This window comes from Motacilla alba, chromosome 12, assembly GCF_015832195.1.
Source record: "Motacilla alba alba isolate MOTALB_02 chromosome 12, Motacilla_alba_V1.0_pri, whole genome shotgun sequence".
NCBI classification, from domain to species: domain Eukaryota; kingdom Metazoa; phylum Chordata; class Aves; order Passeriformes; family Motacillidae; genus Motacilla; species Motacilla alba.
In genome coordinates this window covers 20,568,279-20,594,495 of record NC_052027.1, presented here as the reverse complement: position 1 = coordinate 20,594,495, position 26,217 = coordinate 20,568,279, and the positions used below count along the sequence as shown (strand labels likewise).

At 45.8% G+C, this 26,217-nt stretch overlaps 1 protein-coding gene across 5 annotated transcripts in view; it reads left to right on the top strand.

The window, feature by feature from the left end:
- PHF2 (PHD finger protein 2) overlaps window positions 1-26,217 on the top strand; it is a 53,105-nt gene that overhangs the window by 11,252 nt on the left and 15,636 nt on the right. For all 5 annotated transcript variants that reach the window (XM_038149102.1, XM_038149104.1, XM_038149100.1 and 2 more), the window contains 8 exons: window positions 12,126-12,211; window positions 17,864-17,978; window positions 20,340-20,500; window positions 21,009-21,150; window positions 23,525-23,711; window positions 24,266-24,428; window positions 25,279-25,366; window positions 25,917-26,023. In XM_038149102.1, coding sequence (XP_038005030.1) covers window positions 12,126-12,211; window positions 17,864-17,978; window positions 20,340-20,500; window positions 21,009-21,150; window positions 23,525-23,711; window positions 24,266-24,428; window positions 25,279-25,366; window positions 25,917-26,023 — 1,049 coding nt within the window. The remainder of the gene's footprint in view (window positions 1-12,125; window positions 12,212-17,863; window positions 17,979-20,339; window positions 20,501-21,008; window positions 21,151-23,524; window positions 23,712-24,265; window positions 24,429-25,278; window positions 25,367-25,916; window positions 26,024-26,217) is intronic.

Genomic DNA, 26,217 nt, shown 5'->3' with positions numbered 1-26,217 from the left:
CTTTACATCAGCACAACAAGGAGCAATCTCCACTGCTAACTCACTGCTGGTGGCACCGGGTTTCACTGAGTATTTTATTTTGAGCTGTTACTGCTCCTCCACAGTTCAAAATCATGGGTGATTAAGAAATATGTTGGGGTTTCCCTGTCAGTTACCAGGTGGAGCAAATCCTTACAACTCTGTGGACGTGAAGCACACCACTTCATACCAGCTCAGTGCCCAGTCTAAATGCCTGATCCAAGGACACTCATGTGATTTATGGCTGTTGCTCCATGGTTTTCTTTCTAAACACACAGGTTCTCTTTGTTTCCCTCTATCAAGGATGTTATCCGTCATTCCCACACACACATGCCATATGCTGGATCAAAGCATGATGGACCATCTCCACCATGGCTGTCTTCACAGTGGGGCAGTGCTGAGCACACCATGGGCAGGAGACCGTTTGCTGTCACCTGGATTTGTGCTGGTGGAGGTGAGCCAGCTGGAGAATGGCATGGGAAGAATACACAGAGCACAGCATGGATGTACATGGAGACGTATCAAGCCAGTTTGCATCTTGAAATAGGAATAAAATGCGATAAAGCTGTAATCGGGTCATTTGAAATTTGATGTTAATCTTTTGAAAATGTATGTGAAGTGCTGAAATGAAATTAAGGTACAGGAGTGGATTATGCATGTCAACAACAGGAACAGTCAAGTATGGTTTGAAGGTTCTGTTAATAATTTATCATTCTTTAATTGTGTGATTGTTGGGTTTAATATAGTAAGTTATTTGTAAATATGACAGTGAAAATCATTCTTGTTCCTTCTTCCTCTTTATTGTACTGTCTGCTCATTTTGGAGCTTCCCTTGTGAGCGTTGCAGTTGGTTCAGAGTGTTTGCCATGCAAAACAGAGCATGAAAAAGTAACATCAGGGTACTATCAGGATTGCCATGTGTTTATATATTTGTATGTATCTATAAAGAATACATGAGAATGGTCCTGTGACTGAAAAGGACAATAAGCCATTGTTCAGTATTTTTAGCAAGATCTGAGCATGCTTATGCAAATTACAGTGATAAGTTACTTCAGATTTAAAACTAAGTTATATAAATGGTTATATAAATGGGTGTCACATTTAAAGCAAATAAAACACATGCAGTACTCAGATTTGTATTAATGTGTATAAATACATACTTGGATGTATAAATACAGAGGGTCAGATAGTTGTTGCTGTACAAAGTTAATGATATTTGAGGCTTTACTGGTGTTTAGTTTATTTGCATTTATCTGCCATTTAGTCACAGACGTACATTGCCCATCTCCAGCCTGCTCCTGCCGTATGTGTGGTTGTGGATGTGACACGCAGGATGAGCAGATCCTCAGTGTACTCAAGAGGAGTGTTAAGGAACAGGAAACGCAAAGGAGTGGTGTTGCTCAGAGTGTTGTGGCTTTTGGAGGGCAAGTCACAAAATCAGAAATTCCAGAGGGATCCATTGGTTGCAGGTGTGAGTTTGTAACAAGCCAGTGTTACAGGAGTTTGGTGAGTTGTGGGTCCTGCACAGCTGATGTTACAGCAGAGGTATTTATTTGCAGTAATGTTCCTGTTGGAGGGACAAATGGAACAACAGGGTCAGGGCAAGGCTGCAGGCAGTTTGTAAAGGTTTACAGGCTGACTTCCTGGAGTGTATGTGCTCATTTTTAAATGTAATTCCTAGAATTATGGAGGGCAAAACATAAGGGATGATGCTTTTACTGAGCAGTGCTTGGTAAACACAGGTTTGTATTTCAGCACAGCTGATCCTGGCTGCTGCTCCTCAGGGCTTAGGTTTAGCCCAGCTTTTGAGATTCCTTCTGCTGTGGGGCTTTCCTGGAGAGGTGGCCTACCTGCTTGGCCACTTGTGGGGTGCCATTCCTGATAGAGATGCGTATAGTCTTCAAATCATTGGGTCAGCAAAGAAAGGCTGAGGTTAAATCCAGTCTCATTTGCAGTGCTGCTTGCTGCCACACTGGGCTGGTGGCTATCAGGGCTCACTTGGACCAGTCTGCCATGGAAGTTGGCTCTGTTGGTCTGTAGGGTTTGGATATGTCCTGGTTAGAGAGTTGGCAGTGTCCACCCTCCTTGTCCCTTGTGGATGTGTGATGTGTGCTGAACCTTGAAACTGAGACCTCATTCTGTAGGGTCTCAAGGAACTGAGCAGTGAGCCCTGGCTGATTTTGGGGTTCTGAATTCCAGCTTTGAATAACAGATTTGTTACTGGCATGCACAGGTTCTAGTTAGGCCACATAACAGTGTGATGCTGGCAAAGATTTGGGCTGTGCAGTAGGTGCAGGTTGCTGCAATGTAGAAACTTCATTTATTTCTGTTTGGTTGATTTATTTTTTTTCCAGGGTGGTGATATTTCTTCTATACAATGTCACCAGTTTGTTTTTGCTGAGGAACAAAAGGCATTTGCTAATAGTAGATATTTTTGTAAAGTAGTTTGACCTGTGCTTGGGCAGAAGGAGCCCTGTGAGTGAAAACACATGAAGGCTGGATTCCAGCACTTCTCTGTGGAGGATGATTTGTGCTGGGTTTGTACAAGGCTGGTCTGACAGTGGGCTGTTCCCGGGGGCTGCCTCCTGGAGCTCTTCATGGAGCAGTGGTCAACAGCTGAGGTGACACATTGCATGAGGAAGAAGTGCTGAGACACTAATATCACAGAATTTTGTTGGTCATACAATAATTCAAGGATTATTTTCCCTGAGGCAATTCTCCTTCCTACTCCCTTCTGCACTGGGCAGAATACGGTCTGTGGTTTCTAAAATGCTCATGAAAATCAGTCCATTCCTGGGATCTTTTGTTTCCTGCTGTACTTGCCTCAGTGCACGTGAGAGAATGCACTCCATTACTCCATCCCCCAATTATGTGCAGCAGATAAACAAGGATTTATTTGATCAACCCAGCACTAATTCTATAGAGAAGTTTTGCAGTATGTTTGGAGACAGAAAAGGAGGATTTTAGGGGTCTGGAGAGTTGCCTGTGCAGACTGGCTTGAGCTGGGAGCTGGAGGGAGGAAGGGTAAAGGGCAATTTTATGCATGAGTCCACTTTCTGGTGTATGGCCACAAACCTGACACAGCGTTTACACCTAAGCAGAGCCCCAGGGCAGGACTCCTCTTGCAAGTGCCCTTTGCTCTGTAAAGCTCTCAGTGACCTCAGCAGCATAACCTTGGTGTCCACCTCATTTGTGTGTAGATCTCAGCCATGGGGAAGCTCCATGTGAGAGGTTATTCTGCTAACAGAGGCTCTGGTTAGGAGTGTCCTGTGAAAATGACAGGTCTGAGGAGATGGAGCTTGTAAGGTGAATGTCAGGCTAGTCTGTGGAGCAAACTGGCAACAACCCCCAGTGCTATGGACTCCATCAGGGTGTGGACCTGCTGCTTTCCTTAGGATGGAGTAGGGGTTTGGGGCACCTAGGGACCTTAATTAGTGGTGGCATTGGCAATGCTGGGGAACAGCTGGACTCCATGTCTTTCAGATTCTTTTCCAATGTAAATGATTCTGTGATTCTGTCACTCTGCTGGGCCAAGAGTCCTGTGTGGGTCTTGGGTGGAGGGGCTGCTGTGGTCACAGGGCTGAGCACCACAGACTGGGGAGATGAGGTGTGGGGAAGGGCCCCTGCACTGCACCTGGCTGTGGGTGTGCAGAGGGAGCCAGGAACGTGTGCTGCCTGCTCACTGGCTTTGTTTCTGAATTCTGTAGAGTGCAGTGTGTCTGCTCAGGTGTATCTGTTTGAAGCTGTGTGGCAGCAGAGCAGAGCTGTGTGGATGGTGTCACACCGAGTGGGATGGGTGTTGCAGCTCTGCTGGCTCTGTGGTTCTGGCTGACACCTGCACGTCAGTTGAAGATGAAATAGAAACCATACACAGAGAACAGAAGGTGACTGGTGAAAGGAGTGGGAGAGAGGAAGAAAGCAGCAGAGACAAGACATGTGCAGGCCAGTTCACTTTTCACACCTGCAGCCTATTGGCTCAGCCCTTGAGGTGGGAGCTCCGTCGTCCTCGCAGCACCCTCTGGGGCCAGGCTAGGATGCGCTGGGGTGCTGTGGAGGGCCTGCACAGTGGTGTTGCCTGCTTTGTCACCTGCCCGGCTCCCAGGCTGGGATGAGCCCTTCTTGCTCCCTGCAGTTGCAGAATGGCCACCCAGCCTGGAAAAAGTTTTGGATGTGGCCAGATTCCTTTGTGGACCAGTGCCACTTCTTTCAGTGGAGTTACACAAGGAATAAATGAAACTTAACAGAATGATTTTGAGAGGAGAGATATTTTTGTTCTGTTTGTTTAATGGACTTCTTGACCTTTTGGGTCAAGAATTTGGGACCTTTCATTTGGGCTTGGCAATTTTTTCCTTCAGTTTTGTTTTATTCCTGCTTTTTGCCACTCTCTTTCTCTGGTTCCCTCCCTCTTGGCTTGCCATCTGCTTTTGGGAAACCCAGTGCTGAGAAGGAGGAGAACAAACATCAGGGCAGCTGTAATCACACAGGGCTGAGCAGCTTCTCTGCTGAACAGGCTGAGCCCAGTTTTCAGCAGCAGCAGCACCTTGGCACAGTAGTGGGTCCGCAGATGTCCTGTGCGCAGCTCAGGTCTCTCACGTGGCAGAGGGTGGGGCTGGCATTGCCAGGGGATAGGGCAAGAGATATGTTACTGTGCGAAAAAGGGCATGAGACATTCTCACCAGTCAGTGGTGAAGGTGTTCACCTCTTCAAGGTGTTGCCTCTGAGGTCATCAAGATGACAGGCATTGCAGTCAGCTGGAATTGTGTGATTGATTGTTGGGGGTCAGTCTCTAAGTCTTTAATTATTTTAAATTATATGACAGCAAGATTGAATAGAATTTTGAGTTGACATAAAATGATTAGGGAGAAAAGAGTCTCATCTAGCACTTTTCAGCCAGGTGTTTTTTCATGAGAGTCATCTGCCAGAAGTAGGGATCAGGAGAGTGGGCTTCACTTCTGAAGCAGGGTGTATTTCCTTGCTCTGTACATTCCCTCAGTAAGAAGAGGTTGTTGGAAAATGTAATTCATTCTAAACTAAGCAGTAATTCTCCTTCAAATTATATCTTAATAAAAAAGATAACATCTTAGGCAGTCTCTGATTTAGGCACACTGCATTTTAAATCTGTCCTAATTATAGTGCTCATCGCTTAACATTCATTTAATGAAGATCCTCATTTATAAGGACAAGGTTGGCAAATAGGAATTAATGCCATTATAACCCATGAGTCTCCCAAAGGAAACAAATCAAAAGCTCTGCAAAGGAAATGAAATCTTATTATTTATAGCAAGGCAAAGCACAGAGTCACCAGCCATACCTTTGTGTATCTGGCTCAGGAGTCTGCAGCAGATGCGGTTTGGAAAGGACAGTGCCCTGCTGCTGTGGGCATTGCTCCAGCTGGGACACAGCTTCCATTGAGGAGCCCCCAGTCCAAGGCTCCTGCCTTGCAAGTGGACCTTGGTTTCATTTTGGTCTCAGTTTCTGATTCAAGACCAGATGTCCTCTCATCAGCCCCAGAAATAACCATAGTGGTTCACCAAGGCCCAGAAATAACAACGGAAGGAAGACATCATAGTTGTCTCGGTGGATCTGGAATGTTGTGGTGGATGCACATCTCTGCTGCTGTAATTTCATCTCATGCTGATGTCAGAACTGCTTTGGTTTGAAGGAGCACTGTTAGATTGTCTTTGTAGGTGTTGATTTCAACACACACAGGAGGTGGATGGTTCCACTGGCTCCTTAAAAAAACCTTGGTCATCCTGAACAATATTTCACTGGTTTTCACTGGAATTCAAGTGATGGCAGTGAGACTTATGTACCAGCCTAAGAGCCCTTAAAGCAGTGCAGACTTGCAGAGGCCCCTGCAACCCTTACAAATATCTCCTACTTTCTTGGAGGCTCCGAGTCTCTGATGACTCGAGGGAACAGCTGAAGCTGTGTCAGGGAGGGTTAGGGTGGATCTCAGGGAAATGTCCTTTCCCCAGAGAGTGCTGGGCACTGCCCAGGGCCCTGAGGCTGCCAGAGCTCCAGGAGTGTTTGGACATTACTGCCAGAGATGCCCACGGTGGGGTTTTTGGGGGGTCTGGGCAGGGACAGGGGCTGGACTCCATGATCCTTGTGGCTCCTTTGAGCTGAGGATATTCCTTGATTTTATGAAGCCTCTGAAAGCTCTGTGTGTGGGCAGCACAGCCCAACTCTTTCACAGAGTTGGGCATTTTCAAAGCACCGAATGAGTGTTTGTTAATTCAACAGCAGCCTCGAGGCTGTGGGGCAGGTGTTGGTGGTGCTGCTGCCTGCAGGGGGGAAACTGAGTCAAAAAGCTGAGCTCATTTCCTGGGATGAAAAGCAGTCCAAGCCATCTGATAAGCAGTGAGGATTGTCCCTGTGCCTGCATTCAGGTGTTGATGAAGCTGCTGGGCTCCTTGCAGGGACTGTGCAGATGCTGTTCAGTTTGCAAGAGGAGGCCTTTTCCCTTTTCCATTTTCCCATCGCTTTTTCTCCACATTTGTGTTTCTGTGAGTGAATGAGAGTAGATGTGAAATCCTGTCTGTCCAGTACAGCTTGAGTTCTCTCTCATTTAGGCCTTAATTAAAGATGTGCATGCAGGGCACCCTCACCCTGTGTCCACACCAGCGCGTGGGTTCCTCCTGCTGTCCTTGGTCTTGGGTCTCCTGCTGAGTGACACCAACTTGTGTCCCTGTTCTCCTGAATGACTCCTGAGCTCGCTGCTTTGCTTTAACCCTAGCTGACAGCAGGCTTCAGCTCTCCAAAATCTCTATTTCATGAAAACATATGACTGATTAGATGAGACAAATCCTTCTGCTTAGGAAAAGGCTTGTTTGTTTGCTCTGGAGACATTGGAGAGCACCCAGGAGAGAGCTCTGGTCAGAGCTCACCCTGCAAAGCCACCAGGAAAACGGCCCAGAAGACAAGAACCCATGGAACGGCTCATTTCCTTGCTCTCAAAACGGCCTCCGTCTTTCCCCTTTTCTTCTTTTATTAACTTCTCTTGTGCTCACAGTGTTGGGTGTTGCATTTCTGGATGCTGGGATGGACACTTAACATTGGCCTGGCATCAAAACATGAAGTGCGAGTCTCTCCACTGCTGGGCAGTGCTGCTTTTTTGCAGCACCTATGGCTTTGTCCAGGTGCTAGAGGCTCCTGGAACTGGACAGGTGTCTTCTGTACAAACTACAGGAGTAAGTGAAATTCCACCTTGTTAAGGAGGAGGGTTATTGTGCACCATGTGACTGGTGACACATCGAGGAGTACCAGTTGGTAAGGGATAGGGATGAGCTCAGGGTAATCACTAATTGTGACCTGTAAAAATGCTGTGAGTTCTTCTTCTGAGCTTCATGGACCTTTGATGACTTGTCCTCATGAGTTGGGGTGGAGCAGTGCTGGGAAGGGAAGGGAAGGGAAGGGAAGGGATGTTAGCCTATTTTTTCTTTGGCTCTATTTCTGTTTTCCTAGATTTGATTTTTTTGTCCCCATCTAAGAGTTTTTTCTTGTTTATTTTTTCACATTTTTCTGTATTGTCTTCTAGTTGATAATGGAGGTGACATGGTTTTGATGGAACAGGTACTATGTGGGTTAATTTTTCTCCTGAAGCTACTTCAAATGTCACCTCCCTGCAGATGACAACCCAAGGCTGCCAGAAACATTCATGCTATAAAACCAGTTTGGTTTACTCACCTTTTGTTAGTGTTGCCTGCATAACAAAAAAATCATTGTTAACTTTATCAGAATATTGAAACTTGAACATCTCTTTACTGTGAACACAGAAGCAATTTCATTTTAAAGTGGCAAAGGGCAGAGTTTCTAATAAAATTGTAATTTGTAGCTTCTGACTGCAAAAGCTTCTAATGTGCTAATTCTCCTTTAAGTTTGTATAACGTGGGTGAGATATCAGCTTAAACAGCTGCAATATCAAAGTCTTTACTTGTCAGTATTATTTTTTTTCCCCTGCAACAGTTTTGGTGAAATTCAAATACATTTTAATAATATTTCCCTTTTATCTCATTATCAAATTAGTTTTACCCTGCCTCAACATGAGTTAAATCACTTAACGAACATTTAAAAATCAACCATTAGGTTGGTTGAAATTGTTCCAACAAGATTCCTGGATGCAGGACAATTAATCTCTTAGACCATCTTTGCTGTGTTTGGGCAGAAAGGTATTTTGAGCTGTGAGAGGTGGTGGTGGCTGCTGCTCTAGCATCACACATCCCTGCCCTGCACAGCAGGTGCATCCTTAGTTCCTGCTGGCACGGCTGCAGCCCCTAAGGCATCAATGGCCATGGCACAGCAAGCGAGGGGCTTTGTGGGATGTCTGGGAAGGGTTTTCTCTCACAAAAGAATTGTCTAGCCCTGGCACAGCTGCCCAGGGCAGTGCTGGAGTCCCCATCCGTGGAGGGATTTAACAACCCTGTGGATGTGGCCGTTGAGGACATGGGTCAGTGCTGGGGAATGGGTGGACTTAATGACCTTTGAGGGCTTTTGCAACCTAAACAATTCTATGGCTCTGTGATTCTGTCCTTCACCAAGCAAAATTCTTTTCCTTCTAACCCAACAGTACTATTGAGAGCTTTTCTCAGTTTTCCCCTGACAATGGGAAGGTCCTACACTGACACTGTGGGATCCTGCTCCTGAGCACATTGCCTGGATCCTGAGCACGCTGCCTGGATCCCAAGCACACTGCCTGGATCCCAAACACACTGCCCAGATCCCAGGGACATCACCTGTGATCGAGCACTGGCTGTGATTCCATACCAGCTGCCTTTAGACCCATCTGATCATTTTCAAATGCTTGGTTTGAGTCTTTTTGGTGTTTGTTTCTCTTGGGCAAATGGGGCTGAGAAAAAATATGGAGGGACCAAAGTGAATATTCTCATGGGAAAAACCAATAGATGCAAACCACAGAGTGCCATTTGTGCTGCAATTCGGGGGCTGAGGGGGAGAACACCACTGTTCCATCACTGTAGATGACTTGGTTTTCTTCAGGTGGAGAAATGCTTTGATTCTATATTATTGGTGATTAGCCACCCTGAGAAAAAACAGTACATTGGGTAGGAGATGCTTCAGAACTGGGCCCTGCCTCTACCACAGCTGGCAGCAGTCCCCTTCTGCTTTTTATTCCCAGATGAAAATGCTCAGACCACCCCAAGGGTCAGTCACGGCCTCCCGCTACCCAAATCCTGCTCTGTAAGCCCAGCAGTGGGAAAACACAGGCAGTGGGAAAACCTTGTTCTTCTGCTGGCAGGAATGGTTGCTTGGGGCTGTCTGGCAGTCTGGCTTTAACTTTTGGTGGGAATTCGGTTTTCTATGCCTATATCTATGTGGAAGCCACCAACAGTCCTGCTGGTGGCAGTGCCTGGAGAGCCCAGCTCTGCTGGGTGAGAGGAGCAGCACAGCCTGGAGTGGGTTGGTATTTTGGTTCCTGGTTTCCCAAGGCATTTCAGCTGGGAGATCCCTTGGACAGTTCCCAGTTTCCCACACAGAGAGGGCAGCAGCTTCTCCCTGTGAGCAGCTGTAAGTGGCCAAACCTTATTCCAAAGCCATGCTGTATTTGGAAAAGTTGACTATGTCTTGTAGGGGCCCGCTGGAGTTTGAGGTCAGTTATTTTTACTTCTCTGCATTGTTCTCTCAGATGTTTGACTCTCTCAGAACAATGGCTCCCACCACGCTGCAGGCATTGCCCTGTGCCACAGCTGCTCAAACCTCCTCCCATCCCGTGCCAAGGGTCTCATCTCCTTACTTTAGCTAAATATAGCATTTTCAAGCTCTTGTAGAGAGCCTAATCCATACCTTTATTGAGCTTAGCCAGCTGAATCCAGTGGCATAAGCAGCTGAAACAGCTTTGTGGGTAGAGGAATCCTCTACATTCTCTTACACTGGCCCTAATCTATCAAGGTTTGTTTAATTTTTCTACTGATTAATCTGGTATTTTTCTACCAATCTGATATTTTTCTCTATATATGTACAGGATTCTGAGGACTGGATAGTTGTGATGGTGATTTTTCCTGTCGGCAAACTGTAGTTTTCTGTGATGACTTCCCAGGGACACACAATAATTTCGTATTTTTTCAAGTAACTGTTTAATGAAAAAAATCAGCCAAATCTGCAGTTGCTTTGACACAATTCCAAAATAATGATTTCTGTTTCCAGTCTGGCTTCACAGAGATGAGAGTGTCTCTGGCTTTAGTTGCAAAAAGAGCTTCTGTCACCATGGGCTCTTTGTTTTGAAGGGAGCTGGCTCCCACATTGACAGTTGCAACAGGGGCACCATACATGCCAAGGTTTCTGGCAGGATCTTATTTTGACACAGCAGTTACAGTGGTAATAAAAAGGATGTGTTGCTGTATCTTAGCTAGTTTGGCCCTTCCCAGTGTGGTTGCAGCCTTGGTTTTGTTGCTGGTGTTCTCCAGCAGCAGGTGTGTCTGTGGTTTGCGATGGTGACATGCGCCACTGTGGGCCTTGGGGTCAGCAGGGAGTTCAAAGCCACCTCTGGCAATGAGGGCTCACAGTGCATTTTAACAGCTGCTCCCCTGCCCCAGGTGCACTTGTGTTGGTTCTTGGACATCTGCACACCCTGCCAAGGACACCCAGAGCCCTCAGGGAATGGGTCTGGGGACTCTCATGGGAGGAGTGGGCACAGGATTGTGTGTTATCCTCCTTTATCAGCACCCGGGTCATGGCCTTCCTGCTTCTGGACCAGCACCAGGTGCTGCTGGTGTGTCCACCCTGTATGAATTTCTCCCATTGCTGAACCGATTTTTGGACACACTGGTGTCCTGCAGAGCTTGAACAAAGCGAGAATGATCTGAGAGGTTCTCTGAGGTGCTTGGTAGAACTGGCTCACACTGCTGCCTGGCCTTTGGGATGGAGCAGCCATCCCCTGCTCTGCTTCCTCCGTGCAGAAACAGGAGCCATAAACTCTGAATTCCTGCTCTTGTCAGTGCTCAGCCCTGCTGAGGAATGCCAGGAGGCAGAATGTGGCCTTGTGCGTGGAGGTGGCACTGTGTGACCCCTGCCCATACCTTTTCCCTGGCAGAAAAGCAGTGTTGGTGTTCTCTGCGAGCTGAGGAGCACTGAGAGGTGCTCTCTGGTGATTCAGAGCACTGGCAGCTGTTCCCTGCTCCCTGCAGAGCACTGGGAGGCATTTCAGGAGATGAAGTAGAGAAAGCCCAGGAGAGCTCTTGGCACACTGTGATCCAGCCTTCTTGTGCTGGAGCTTAAGGTGCCTCTGATGCCTCTGGTGGGTGATCTTGCCTAGCTAAGCTCCCATGGAGCCAAGGCACCAGGGATGAATCCCACAGCACCCCACTGAACCCTTTTCCCTGTGCAGTGCCTTGCAGCCTGGGCTGCTCCTGACACAGGCAGAAGGAGCAGAGTCCCCATTGCTCTTCCTCTGTGGGCAGGACAGTGCCATGCTGCACCTCGATTCTTTGGCTGGCTGCTTGGCACTTGGACTGTGCAGCAGCTTCTTGTCTTGGGTGCTTCAATGCTTAGCTGTGTGCTTGGCTCCTCCCCAGCCTGTGCTCCCACGGGATTGTCCATGGGCATGCCCAGGGCTGCTGCTGGTGTGTCCCATCCAAACCCACCTCGGTGGCATCCTGGTACAGCCAGGAGTGCTGAGCTGGGTGTCTGCTTCACCTCCTCATCTTCCTACATTGCAGCAGAGGTGAGACCTATGGAAGTTGTGCACATGGTATCCCTTGCCAAGATCCCTCTGGTACTTCACGGCTGCCCACACATATTTTGTGAAGGTGTGTTTTGTTAATTTGGTTTATGTGGGATGGTACTGGGAGAACTCTGTGTAGGTGCAAAATAGTCTCCTTGGAAAAAAAAATTCTGCGGGTCTCTCTGCTACATTTTCATGGAGTTACACAGTGGGTGTAACTCCCTGAAACTGGGTGGGCTTCTGGCTGGCAGCTTTTGGAGCAAGCCCTCAGGAATGTAGGCTACAAAAACCCAGTCTGTACCAGTGTACATGGCCCCAAAGCTGGTTTGGGCAGGGTGCTGGTGGTCAGTGCAGCTACATGGGGCTGTCATCATTGATGGTATGCTTAGGCATGGTTGGGCTAATGTCAGACTTACCTTCTTGTGTTCCAGCTGTGTTGGTGTGGAAGAAGAAGAGGCACCAGATATTGACATCTATCATTGTCCAAATTGTGAGAAAACCCATGGAAAGTCAACCTGTAAGTACCCCTGTGCAGCCAGTCCCTAACACACAGCAGGGTGGGGGTGTTTGAACAACAGGAGCTTTTTGTTTTGGTCATTACAAAAGGCACACCTCAGTATCATGTGCTATGGCACATAGGAATTCAAACCAGAAGGTGAAGAAAGATGTTAGTGGGAAGAAGCTGCAGGTTGGATCACGGAGCGTTTGCTGCAGCCTTGGGCACGTGTGTGAGCTCATGCAGGCACTTACCTGGAAAACTGCAGTCCTTGGCCCCACAAAAAAACTGAGTGTCCTTCCTTGGTTGAATTGTGCCCACACTCAGTAATGTGGGCTAGAAAAACCCTATGGAGGCAGCTAAGTGCTAATAGAGGGAGTTTTGGAACCTACATGGAGTTTTCTGTCTGCAGATGAGAGGAGTAAAGAACAGTTTGTTGTGCTTGGCCTGGATATAGAATTGCAGCATCTCAGTGTCAGTCAAAATTGTAGGATACACTGAGGGTGCCAATTCTTGCAGTTCTTTCACAGGACAAAGATTCTCCTGAGCAAAAGTGACAGTTGATCTCAGTGGGAGTTTTGTCTGGGAAAGAATCGTGGGATGTGTTTGCTTTGGTCAGATTAATTCACAAATTCTTTCTATTATACAATGGAGAAAAAAAAGAAAAAGAAAGCAATCCCTGTGAAAGATGAAATGCTTTTCTTGAAAACCAATTACTATAAATAAGCAACAGTGCCAGGGAGGGTCCTGCTGCTCTGCAACCTGAGGGCATCCTGCAGAGGAAGAGCACTGTGCTCATCTGCTGGAGCTGAGGGAATCCTGATGACCTTTTATTTAGTGTGAAATACGGGATGACTGGAAAGTGACTCCTGTTGTGCTAAAATTCAGAATTTTTAACCCAACCAATTATTTCTGTATTGCCTTAATTGTTAAAGTTCAAGAAATTTCTAGTGGGAATGGGGTGGAGTCTGAAGTGTTTGTTTTGTGGGCAAAAATAGAATTGTATTTCCACTGGGATTTTTTAAAAATCAAATGTGAACTGGAAACCTGAATGACCTGCAGCTGCTCCTGTCTCCCAGAGGGTCCAACTGAGAAGCTGGCAAAATCCCCATTAGGGGGCTGGTTCTGAAGGACTTAACAAAATCAGTATGTCCCTACATAATATTGTGATTTTAAAGGATCAGCCTTTCTAGTGTTTTGTTTTCCTGGTTACACAAATAACCACAAATCATTTTGAAGTTAATGATTTGGGATTGGAGGGGGGGGGGATTGCAGACACCCTCAGACTGTTCCTAACCCAGGAGGGAAGAAGCAGCACAGGATCTCCACCGCCTGAGTCTGTCCGTGCATAACATTGAGATGGGTCTGATACTTTGATTTCTTTCACTTAAAAAAAAAAATATGAAAGGCATCTACTTTTCAGGGCAAGGGGAAAAACCCAGTCAGAAGCAGCAAAAGCCTATAATCAGGAATTGAATATCAGTTCTATAAAAACTAGGGTGCGTCATCCTAGAATTCAAGACATGGCAGTTTTGATAAAAGGATTGCAAGTTTAATATGCCAGTTATGATGAGGAGAGTTGAATTGACAACAACATTCTAATGCTTTTTAAAAGTTTCCGTCTATCCAGTTATTTTTATCCAAATAAAAATCCACTGATGTGTCCCAGAGCATTCAGCCCAGCAGAAAGTTCTGCTGGAGTACAGTTCCAGCCCCTGCCATGGCCAGGGACACCTTCCACTGTCCCAGGCTGCTCCAAGCCCTGTCCAGCCTGGCCTTGGGCACTGCCAGGGATCCAGGGGCAGCCCCAGCTGCTCTGGGCACCCTGTGCCAGGGTCTGCCCACTGTCACAGGGAACAATTCCTTCCCCATATCCCATCCATCCTTGCCCTCTGGCAGTGGAAGCCATTCCCTGTGTCCTGTCCCTCCATCCCTTGTCCCCAGTCCCTCTCCAGCTCTCCTGGAGCCCCTTTAGGCCCTGGAAGAGGCTCTGAGCTCTCCCTGGATCCTTTTTCTCTCCAGATGAACACCCCCAGCTCTCCCAGCCTGACTCCAGAGCAGAAAGGCTCCAGCCCTGGAGCAGCTCCAGGGCCTCCTCTGGATCTCTCCAGCAGCTCCACATCTTTCTGATGTTGCTGCCTGCAGATCTGGGGCAGTTCTGCAGCTGGGGTCTCAGAAGGTGTCCCTTGACCCTCTTCCCTCTGGGGATGCAGCATGGTGGGAATACAGACCAACATCCATTCTGTAGGACAGCAAGGACACTTCCTTTTCTCTCTTTGAATACAGCATAGGCAGTTTAATGACATGCAACACCAATCATCAAATAAGTGAAATGCAAAAATTTTATTTAAAGATAAATCATTACTTTGCTATCCTTACCTTGAGTTTTTGTGACAAGGTCACAAGCTGCATAGTAATTTTCCCTGCTAATGTGTAGAGTTGTGGATTCTGTGGAAAAGGAGGCTGTTCTACTCTAGCCCATCCTTGCAGCGTCCACCAGGCCAGGGGAGTTAGAAACCAAAAGAAGTGAAGGAGGGAGCGGCTTGGCTGGTGAATTCCATCTGCTGGAATTTGCACGGAGGATATCCTGCTGCAGGGCTTGGGCACTGCTGGGAGGTCGCTTCCTTTGCTTATTAACTGCTCTAGAATCTGTTCAGACCCGTTATCCAGCACTATCAGCTCTGTAATAAAGGAGTAGGAGTTGTTCCAGCACCAGTAGTTCACTGGTAGGATTTAATTATTGTGAGATTAGTAAAGGGAAACACAGACACCAATTGTCTGTTATGCAACTTGTCTGGATTTAAAAATATACGTGTATTTCTGGAGCTCGCCTTCTACCAGATATGTTTTCCAGATGTCAAATTTAAAAATAATTTTCCTCTCCTTACATTTTTCCACAATACCACTGTGGTGAGTGGCTGCTCTCAGAAGATTGCTTCCTGTCACATGGCATTTTAAGCCATTCCTGCTTAATGAAATGTGTAGGGACTTCTCTTTGGGAAAAATCCTCCATATTCATTCAACATTTTCTGACATCATTTCAATAAAATGTAAGGGCTTCATTTGGGCAGGTTTGGCTCATTTTCATAGCACAGTCTGAAATGCTGGGTTCGATTGCTCCCTCATTTGCCACAGTGAAAATCAGGAGAAATCCTTTGGAATCAGTGGAGTTACAGAGCTGTAAGTGAGCCAAAGGCTGTGGCTGGCTTTAAGTACTTACAGCCTTTGGTGTTGATCACTAGAGAGCTCACAGGGTGCTCCTGGGTATCCCTGCTCTAGGGAAGAGCCCTGCTCATGGCTGGAACAAGATGGGCTTTAAAGTCAAGCAGTCATTTAGGTTGGAAAAAACTCTAAGATCACTTAGTCCAACCTGTGACAGATCACCAGCTTGTTAAGAGCAGAGCACTGAGTGCCATGTCCAGCAGTTCCATGAGCACTTCCAGGGATGGGGACTCCACCCCTCCCTGGGCAGCCCCCTCCCATGCTTGATCACTCTTTCATTGTTCCCAAGAATTCAAGTTGATCCCTTCTACACAAATAGGTTTGAAATAATATATGTATACCTGTGAATTACTCATTTTGAGATACAGTTTTTGTAAAAATTTATTCCCTTTTTCCAATGTTGGACTTCTGAGGTTAAATCTGGATCAGAAAGATCTGCAGAAAAAGAAATCTGTGATAAATTACAAAAAAGCAGCTTTTCTGGCCCAAGCTGGCATCTGTTGCACATGAGAATGAGCCTTTAGTCCTTACTGTGGTGTTCATGGCAAAGATAAAATATAGAAAGTGTGTCTGAAAATGGCCAAAGGTCAAGTGTTTGATGCAGTGTAATGGACTCCAGCTGCTGTCCAGGAGACAGCCCCTCCTGGGGAATGCTCTGGGGCAAGAATCTGGGCTGCCTCTGCAGGAGGGCTGGATGGGAGAGGTGGATAGGGGAGCTGGATGGCAGAGCTGGATGGGGAGGTTCATGGGAAAGTTGGACACCTGCCAGCTCTTGGTGCTGAGGCAAAGAGCTCCCCGGAGGTTTTAGGAGAGTTGCAGTGGATTTGTTAATTCAGCGCTGGTCTGTCACCTTCACTTCCCGACGCTCTGTGCTATCTGGAGTCTAATAAAGGAATGTGCTTAAGCTCTTTAATTTTCCTGTGGCAAGTGACACCTCTTTCCCTGGGAGTTGCACTCAGAGTGCAAGGGCAATCAGCACACTCGTGGTGTGGATTAGGATGTGCTGAGAGGGGGAGGAGGCAGAGGTTGGGAAGGGAGGGAGAGGAGGAAGGTTTGGCATTCAAGCCAGGCTTGTTTCCTTTGTTACCAGGAGCACTGAATTAATACACTAAGCCTGAGAGTCATTAAGATAAAGAACTAGCAGCTTTAATGAATATCTCCAGCTAGGCTGGAGCCTGCATGCAACTAATAAACCCAACATGCTTTTTGCAAAATCTGGGATGGACTCACTGTGGGATGTCTTTCCTTGAGTTATTCCAGGGCTGTGGTTGGGAAAGCAAAATTTGCTCTTTCCAAATCTCATGTATTATATCTCTAGCCTCCAGATTCCTTTCCTTATGGAAAAGTGTGTGGATCTGTGTGTGTGCAAAGAGTGAGGAGTGGGTGCCATCTGTGAGGAGTCTACTGCCTTCCCTCACTGTTTTGATAAGAGGTCTGGACTTGGGATGAAATACTGAGTTTCATGATGTAAAACAAGGGTGGAAATGAAAGTATGTGGCATATGAAAATTCTATTAACAGAGGCTTTAAATTATACAAATGAGGAAAAACCCGGTTTCCTACCAAAGTGAGTTTCTCTGCACTCACTGTGGAAGCAGGAACAGCTGAGGGAGATAGTGCTGACTCAGGGAAAAAGCAGGACCAGTTTTTCTTGCTTTGTGTTATCTGGCTGTCAGAGGCAGGGCAAAACCACACTGAAACCTGACTGGCTCACGTGTGCTCATTCCTGCTGGCCTTTTATCCCTGATGGACTGTCCTATGTGTCCATCCCTCACTGGGAGCACCATCAAGGGGCCTCAATCAGCTGCAGCTCTGAGCCATAATAAATTCCCTTCTCTGCACTTCTAGCAACTAATTCCTTTTCCTTTTCCTTTTCCTTTTCCTTTTCCTTTTCCTTTTCCTTTTCCTTTTCCTTTTCCTTTTCCTTTTCCTTTCTTTTCCTTCCCTCCCCTTCCCTGTCCATGCTGTGTGCAGGGCACACTAAAATCCCATGAAACTTGGTGTCAAATGTAGCACTACTGGACAGAGCTTTATCCTGAGGTAATTCCTGACGAATGCAATAATTCCCACAGAATGGCAATTCCCACAGGTCCGTCCTGCAGGTTGTGCCAAGGGGCTTTTGGGGAGTTTCCTGGTGAGGATGAGGGGCAGTGTGAGAGCCCAGGGTGTCCAGAGTTGGTGCTTGTGTGAGGCTGCAGGCACTGCAGCACAGCAATTACCCAACTGCTGCCCTCTGCTCCAAAATGCTCACTTCTCACTCTGTAATGGATCTTCAGCTGCACCACAATTGTCCAATGGGGCACTGAGAGCAATATTAAAATCTGCAGGGCAGCATGGTGGGGGTTCCCTCCACTCTGCTCGTGAGAGAAATTAAATGAAGATTCATCCTTCCTGCCAATGTCTTAATAATTACCTTCAACTTAACGTAGCTGTCCAATTCATTCTTTTTCAGTGAAAAAGAAAAGAAATTGGCATAAGCATGATACTGGCCAGACAACGGAGGTGAAGCCTGTGCAGAATGGGAGCCAAGTGTTTATAAAAGAGCTGCGGAGTCGGACATTTCCCAGGTGGGTTTCAGTGTGGACAGGGTACAGGGGTAGTGCTGGGGTCCTGTGAGGCTGGGCATGGTCGTGCTGGAAGCATTGCAGAGTATTGGTCATGAAATCAGTGCTGTTTGATTGCAGATGCCCCAGGCTCTTCCCCTTTTCACATTTGTGCAGCTGTATTCAGATCTCCTCTCAGCTGAGCCCAGTGCCTGTGGATTTCCATAGATGCTGGGATTTGGGAAGGCAAGGATGGTGGAATCAGAGAAGAGTTTGGGTGGGAAGGGACCTTAAAGTCCATCCAGTGCCACCCCTGCCATTGCAGGGACACCTTCCATTGCCCCAGGTTGCTTCAAGCCCCAGTGTCCAGCCCGGCCTTGGGCACTGCCAGGCATCCAGGGGCAGCTGCAGCTGCTCTGGGCACCCTGTGCCAGGGCCTGCCCACCCTCACAGGGAACAATTCCTTCCAAACAGCCAATCTAAATCTCTCCTAGTTTAAAACTCTTCTCCCTTGTCCTATCACTATCTGCCTCTGGAGAAACTCACACTTGCTGTTCTTTATAAGCCCCCTTTTACGCACTAAAATTGGATCTGGGATCTCCCCAGAGCCTTCTGTTCTCCAGGCTGAACCAGAGTGTGTTTGGCCCCTAGAACATCCACTTGCAAAAGAAACTAACCCACTTATTGCATAGAATTCTCCAGTTCTTAAAATTCTAACGACTTTGCTGAAGTCTGTCCCCATCTTGGACAGAACAATGACATATTCAGTCACTGGATGACAAAGGCTCTGTCACTGGGGGTAGTGAATGGTGCTGATTGTTAGGTGACATGTCCCACATGTTATTAGGCTGCTCCACAGCCATTTGCAAGAGTGATCATTTTCTTTTGGGTCTTTAATATAGGCTGTAGCCAAATAAATCCTTAATTATTAATAACTAATTATTTTAGAAGAATCCTTGGAGACTGGCAAAGTAAACACAGAACTTCTTCCTTTTTATGGAGATTTAATTTCACACTTTATTTAAGATACTAGTCTTAGACTGCTTAAAGAAAAAACTGAAAACAGTCCTGAAAAGTATTTTGCAGCTTTTACAGATGTGTTTTGCTGAGCTCAGGATCCAGTATTTTTACTTGCCTGGCTATTTCCATTGGGGCCTGCAAGGTTTTTTATCTTTGCTGTTTGTCTTTTTTTTTTTTTTAATCTGTAATTTGACAGGTTGCACAGCTCATAGCTCATTTTAAGAAAGATTTATGGCCCAGGCAGACTGATTTCAGTAACCTTGGGTGGCCTCTGAGACTGCAGTCACACATATAGTATCTCTGAGTCACTCCAACATTGTTATAAATAATACAGCCCCCCATTTTTTCTCTTTGTTACTCATTAATGTGTGCATAAGAAAATCCTGCTGCCAAATGAAATCTCCTGAGACAGGAGGGTCTGTAGCACAAAGAAATGCCTGCAAGATCCAGGACTCAGACACAAAGTCTTGTGAAGGAATTTTCTCCCCCAAAGCAAATGAATGGGATGTGCAGATGGGACAGACCAGGCCCCAGCACTCAGCACCTAGAGGCTGTTGGAGGGGACAGGGGGTCAGACCAGGAGCATCACTGGTGAATCCCAGCATGAGGCAGGGAATGACAACCCCCAGTGAGTACTTGGGAGGGTCTCAGGTCAAAAGGAACACTGAAGGGAGCAAAAATGAAAAAAAAATATTATTCATGTCATTCTGTTCTAAAATGTTTAATACTAAAATAGTGCTGGAGTAGTAAGAGTAGCAGTGAAAACAATTAAATTGATTATTCTCTGTGAGGGTGGAGAGGCCTTGTCACAGGGTGCCCATAGCAACTGTGGCTGCCCCTGGATCCCTGGAAGTGTCCAAGGCCGGGTTGAACACTGAGGCTTGGAGCACCCTGGGATAGTGGAGCACCCTGGGATAGTGGAAAGTGTCTCTGCCACTCCAAAATGATCTGCAGAATACTTCCTGAGCACATTATTCAACTGCTTTAAAATGATTTGCAAAGTATTTCTAGGGCCATTTATTTGAGATTGAGTAACTATTTTAACCTCATCTTCTTTAGAATGAAATATTTAACATTAATTCTTTAACATTGATCACTGGTAGCTTGACTGATCCTACAGCTGAGGAAAATGGTCTTTTGCTATAAGCTGTTATTTTAGGACTTCCCAGTAGTTGGAGCATGAGGCTCAAGCGATTGCATGATTTTTTGTACCCTTCATGCTTTGCAATAAATGGGGTTTTGGCTTATGTACCAAATTTGCCTATAATTCCTTTTTCACAGTGTCTTCCTTTCAGCAGTGAAACGCAGAACATTCCAAACTCATCGTGGAGCTCCTCACCACTGAATTTGTGTTTGCTTTTGCAGTGCTGAAGACATAGTGGTGAAAGTGCCAGGCAGCCAGCTGACAGCAGAGTATTTGGAAGAGAAGGGCTTTGCCGAGCCCATCCTGGTCCCCAAGAAGGATGGGCTGGGCCTGGCTGTGCCTGCCCCCACCTTCTACGTCAGTGATGTCGAGAACTATGTTGGTGGGTACCCGGCATTGCAGTGCTTGGAGCTCAGCTGCTTTATAGAAATAATTAGTTGTATGGAAAATTGTAAAATGTATTCTAAAATATTGTATGTGCTGTGAGCTGTGCTGGTCTCAGTGCAGCTTTTTATGTAGTGGGAGGTTGTAGTTAGCAATTAAGTCATTCTTGTTTTGTGTGACAGCTTGGCAGTGAGGCTGAGCCAGCCTGCACTGCTCTCCACAGCTCTGCATAAGCAGTAACAGCCAAAGTAGTATCAAGGAATTGTTTTCCCAGGGACAGGACTACAAAAGCACCATTTGATAGGTATTTATTTATATGCAGGTCTTTTGTGCATGTGTGTCTGTGTGGGTGCATACATAAGCAACAGGGAGGATGCAAGGGCTGAAAAGGTCAGAAAATCAGAAGATTGAGATGTTTCTGGACAGGTTAACTCACCCCCAAGCATAGAAAAGGGGACAAGGCAGGCTGTCCATCAACCTGTCCTCTCCACTGAATTCATGTGCAGGGCCAGAGCGGAGTGTTGATGTCACTGATGTCACCAAACAGAAAGATTGCAAGATGAAGCTCAAGGAATTTGTGGATTACTACTACAGCACAAACAGGAAAAGGGTCTTAAATGTCACAAACCTGGAGTTCTCTGACACCAGGTAAGGGTCCAGCCTACTGCACAGTAACTACTACAGATTTATTTTGATTTATAATTTTTATTTAATTTATTATTTTGTATATAACATATTTCTGTAAAATAACATAGCTGTATACTCTACTATACTACCCCATATGTTTATTGTTGAATTATATTAATATTGCTCACATAGAATTATATATAAATTATAATTTTAAATTACTGAATCTCACATTGTGTCTGGGATATGTGGCTGGGTTCAGCCTCTGCCTTCCCCAGTGCTTTTCCTCCTTAGGGAAAGTTGTTTAGCAGCTTCTGGTTGCTCTGACTTTAGATGTAGGGTAACATGTCACTGGGTGTCCTTTGAGGAGAATAACTTTGGAATTTTGTTATAATTCTGTAATCCTACAGCATGTGTTCTAGTTCTGGTTTGGGTGCTTTTGCCAGCTAACCTGTGATCTGTCTGACAGCAGCTCAAGGTCAGGGTGGTGCTGACCTCCCAGTGGCAGGCTGGAGGTGATGGTGCAGATCAGAGGGATCAGATATTGGAAAGAAATTCCTGGCTGTGAGGGTGGGCAGGCCCTGGCACAGGGTGCCCAGAGCAGCTGTGGCTGCCCCTGGATCCCTGGCAGTGCCCAAGGCCAGGCTGGACATGGGGGTTTGGAGCAGCCTGGGACAGTGGAAGGTGTCCCTGCCCAGAAGTAGATGGAAATGAGATGGTCTTTAAGGTCCCTTCCAGCCCAAACCACCCTGTGATTCCATGATTAGCTGACGCCAATGCTGAGGGCACGGCCTGGTGCTCTCTGTAGCTGTGCTGCCATAACTGTGCATTGCTTTCCTTCCAGCAGTGGGCAGGGGCATCTCCGAGATACTCAACACCAAAAGCTGTGCAGGTTATTTTCACAGGCCCTGGATCCTTTGGGGTAGCTGATGATGATGGGGTAGCTGAAGGGAAGCACCACGAAAAGAAAAAGATCCTTTTACACACAAACACACTACACAGATGATAATGAATGTCAGCAGAAAAACAAAGAATGGTTGTTTTTGGGAGCATTCTGCTTCAGCACAAAGGCTGAAAAAGAAGGCTGGTGGATAATGACAAGCTCATTTTTCCCAGGCATTCCCCTGATCCCTGTGTCTGGGATTTAGTGGCTCACCCCCATCACTGCAGAGAGCAGCTCTGCTCACTGCAGGTTTGAGACCACCGGGATTCTCAGCAGAGATTTTTTCAGCTTTCTGCCATTATCCCCAAATAATGGGAGGTATTTTTTCCAGAAGGACTGCTGCAGCTGTCGTTCATACTCTGCTAATCGAGACATAAATAGCAAATATTTTATTTCTTAGGATAGACAGTGACAGTTTAATTGAATGCACAGCTCCATCTTCCCTGCCATGGAAATGGAGTTATTGTCATTAGGGTTTGATACTGAGCACAATGACATGTGGGAGCATTTAATATTGACTTGAAGTGCAGATACTCTTACTGACATGGTATTTTAGAATGTCTAGCAGTGAATCTTCACCTCCTGCACTATCAGCCCAAATTTTGGACTATTTGAATCAAAAATTTAGCACGTTCTAGGATGAAACATTTAATATCTGGTTGTCATGCCACTGCATTGTCTTAGCTGTGATTATAGTATATGTTATGTATTTGACAAAAACATAATATATGAAAGACATAAATAAATAGGAACATATGTTCAGTGTGAATGAATAAATTTATTTGCATAAATTTAGATACATATCCTGTAAGAGTATGTTCTTGATGTACATAAATAGATTCATTAATATAAATTATAGAAATATGTATTATATATCTTATCTTTTAAATATATTCACATTGTCAACCCAAGTTAGACTTTTTCCTTCTTCTTAGCTTTTAATATAATTTACTCCATCCAAATAAGATTGCTGATTTTCAGCATCAGATCAAGAGTTATTTATCGACAAGCATTAATGTTGTTGTTATTTGGATTATTAATATTAAGCTTGACTTGCTAATTTTTACAGTTCACCAGGGGATTTCTGTCCAAGTGCACACATTTCACTTTCTGTTCTGGAGGGGGCTGGGAAAGTGACTGTGATCACAGCAGTGTTGGTCCCTGAGCCTGTGTAGCAGGGACTGGAAAACTACAACCAGCACATATTTGATCATAGATGATACTGCTGAAAGAAGGCAAAGGATTGTTGTTAAGTCATCACACTTAAGAAACCTTAAATCTCTGTCTGTAAACAGTTTTCCCTAATTTTCTGAATGACAGGCAGTTCCACTGCCACAAGAGGAGCTGCTCCAGTTTACCATGCAAGTATTTGTCACACTTGCTTCTTGCTGTACCAAGGTCCTGGTGCTCTGTTTTAAAAGGTGCCTGTCTGTTCTCCACTCTGTCTGTAAGGATGTCCAGCTTTGTAGAGCCTCCTGATATCGTTAAGAAGCTGTCCTGGGTGGAAAATTACTGGCCTGATGATGCTCTGCTGGCTAAACCCAAAGTGACCAAGTACTGCCTGATCTGTGTGAAGGACAGCTACACTGACTTCCACATAGACTCTGGGGGGGCTTCTGCCTGGTACCACGTGCTGAAGGTGAGACAGCCTGGCTTTCAGGTGTAGCTAGTAACAAACTCAATTTTATCCACAATGGCCATCACAGAATTCTCTCCAAAATTCAGTTCTCAGGGTTTTTCGTCATTGTCCTGTTGCATCTGAGCCTTAACTGCTCTGAGTGCCCTCCCAGAGGTGCCAGGGTCTCCTGAGTGAGAAAGCACTTGGAGCATGGGAGTCCTCTGTGTATTTTCTCTCTGTTAGGATTTTAATAGTTGTTTAGTGCCTTCTGCACATACATCACCCTAGGCCTTAAAGATACCACATCCTATTTTTGCAGTGTGATGGAACCTGGCACTGTAAACCTTCTGTACCATCACTTCTGCAAATCTGAGCAGATGTGGTCAGGTGTGATTTAATTATTTCAGCCCTTCTGTAAAAAGCTGACTAATTAATTGTATTCAAATACTGCCAAAATACACATGCATGCATATTTAGATAACTATTTGTGTGTGTGTGTGTCTTTGTGGGTGTGTATGCCAGTGCAGTGTTGTTTGATTTGGCTGCTCATTGCTAATTTTATATTTCTAATTCAGGGAGAAAAGATCTTTTATCTCATCAAACCAGCCTCTGCAAATATTTCTCTGTATGAACGCTGGCAGTCAGCAGCAAATCACAGTGAGATGTTTTTTGCAGACCAAGTAGATAAATGTTACAAATGCACCGTTAAACAAGGCCAGACACTCTTCATCCCATCAGGTGAGCAGCTGGGGGAGGAGGGCTTTCCTCATCCTTTAGAGTAGCATGTCCAAAATGCCAGGGGGGTGGGATTTGACAACTCTCTCTGACAAAGTGCAGAGTCTAATTCTCAGTAGAGCTATTATTTCATGTGCTTACAAACAAAAAAAATCTGAACTTTTACTGCTTTCTGTTAACATTTTAGCAGCCTTTTAAAAGTTAAACTTGTAGGGAGAGTGTTCCACTTGTGGTCTAGCTGGGTTGTAGTAACTCATGAGTTCTCCTTCTGTATCCACCATGTCATTGGTGCTTTCTGACATCTAACAGATTATTAACATGGAGTGAATTTGATCATGCATTCTGACCATGACACTCCCAAATCCTTGTCACGGACATTAATCCCCTGTGACACTAAGGAATCTACTCACTGTGTGTGAGTAGATTATTGCACCAAATGTTTACGCACTTAAATTTTATCTTGGGTGTAAGAAGTGGAAAGTAGGTGTTTCTCTTATGACCATCTGTGGAGCAGATAGTGGAACAAACACAGAGCAATTTACAGAGATTCACAAACTTCAGTAGATTTTTGTATGAAAATACATGTTTGGAAAACACCTGATTCTGACACTGTGATAAAGCACATCACGGTCTGTTTCAGGTCTTTGTGGAGACAGGAAAGCAGCTGCCATTATGTAGCAAAACAAAGAAGAGACCAGAGGCCGCTCTGTTCAAAGTGTGTGTGGTTCTGGGGCTGGGCGGTGTGGGTACCTGTGGAGCAAGGAGCTCAGTGAAGTGTAGACATCATTTGGGATTGAAGCCTGTGCTAATGTCCTTTGAGTTCTTGTCTTGAGGACTCTTCTCTCTCTTTTAGGCTGGATTTATGCAACTCTAACACCAGTAGACTGCCTGGCCTTTGCAGGACACTTTCTACACAGTCTAAGTGTGGAAATGCAGATGAGGTAATCTGTCTTTAAAATCTAATGTTATGTAGAGCTCATTTTTTAATAAATCAGTTATAACGAATCACTGACAGTAATGCTCTTGGGCAGTTTTGGCTGATGCACCCTCCTTTGTCCCCTCTGACTGTGTTCCCTCATTGCTGACTTATCCTGAGCTGTCCTTACACCTGTTGACAAGGCACAGGAGGATGCCTGAGGTGCCTAGATTGATGTGGCCCCATCCTGAAGGCAGAACGGTTACACACTGCCTGGAATTTTACCCTGGCACCTGCCACTCGCTCCTGGACCAGCCCCCACCTGCTCAGCTGGGCTCTTTGCCCAGTGTAAGACAATGCAATGAATTATTTACTGATTTTGGGCAAATAATGCAATAAAACCATCATACATCTGTATCTCAGTATTTTACCAGTGCTGTCATGTTTTGCTTTTGGCCTGAGGCTAGCCTATGTGGCAGCAGAACAAAGAGGGGACCCACTGCAAAGTGACCCTGGCACTTCTGCAACACACTCGTGCTCTGCCATGCTCAGTTTCCTGTGGCTTTGTCTTGCAGGGCATATGAAGTGGAAAGACGATTGAAAATTGTCAGTCTGACCCAGTTTCCCAACTTTGAAACGGCATGTTGGTATATGGGGAAGCATCTACTAGAGAAATTCAAAGGTAAAACTGCATTTCCTTGCCTGCCCTGGTGGCTCAGCTTTGAGATCTGAGGACAGTTACCCTGAATTTCAGTAGCCATAACTGACAGGAGGACAGGGTGGGAAGGCTCAGCTGGATTTGGGACACAGTAAAAGCACTGCTTATTACCATCAGGTTGTAGTAGGGATTAATTTGTGGGATCAACTCTCAAAGAG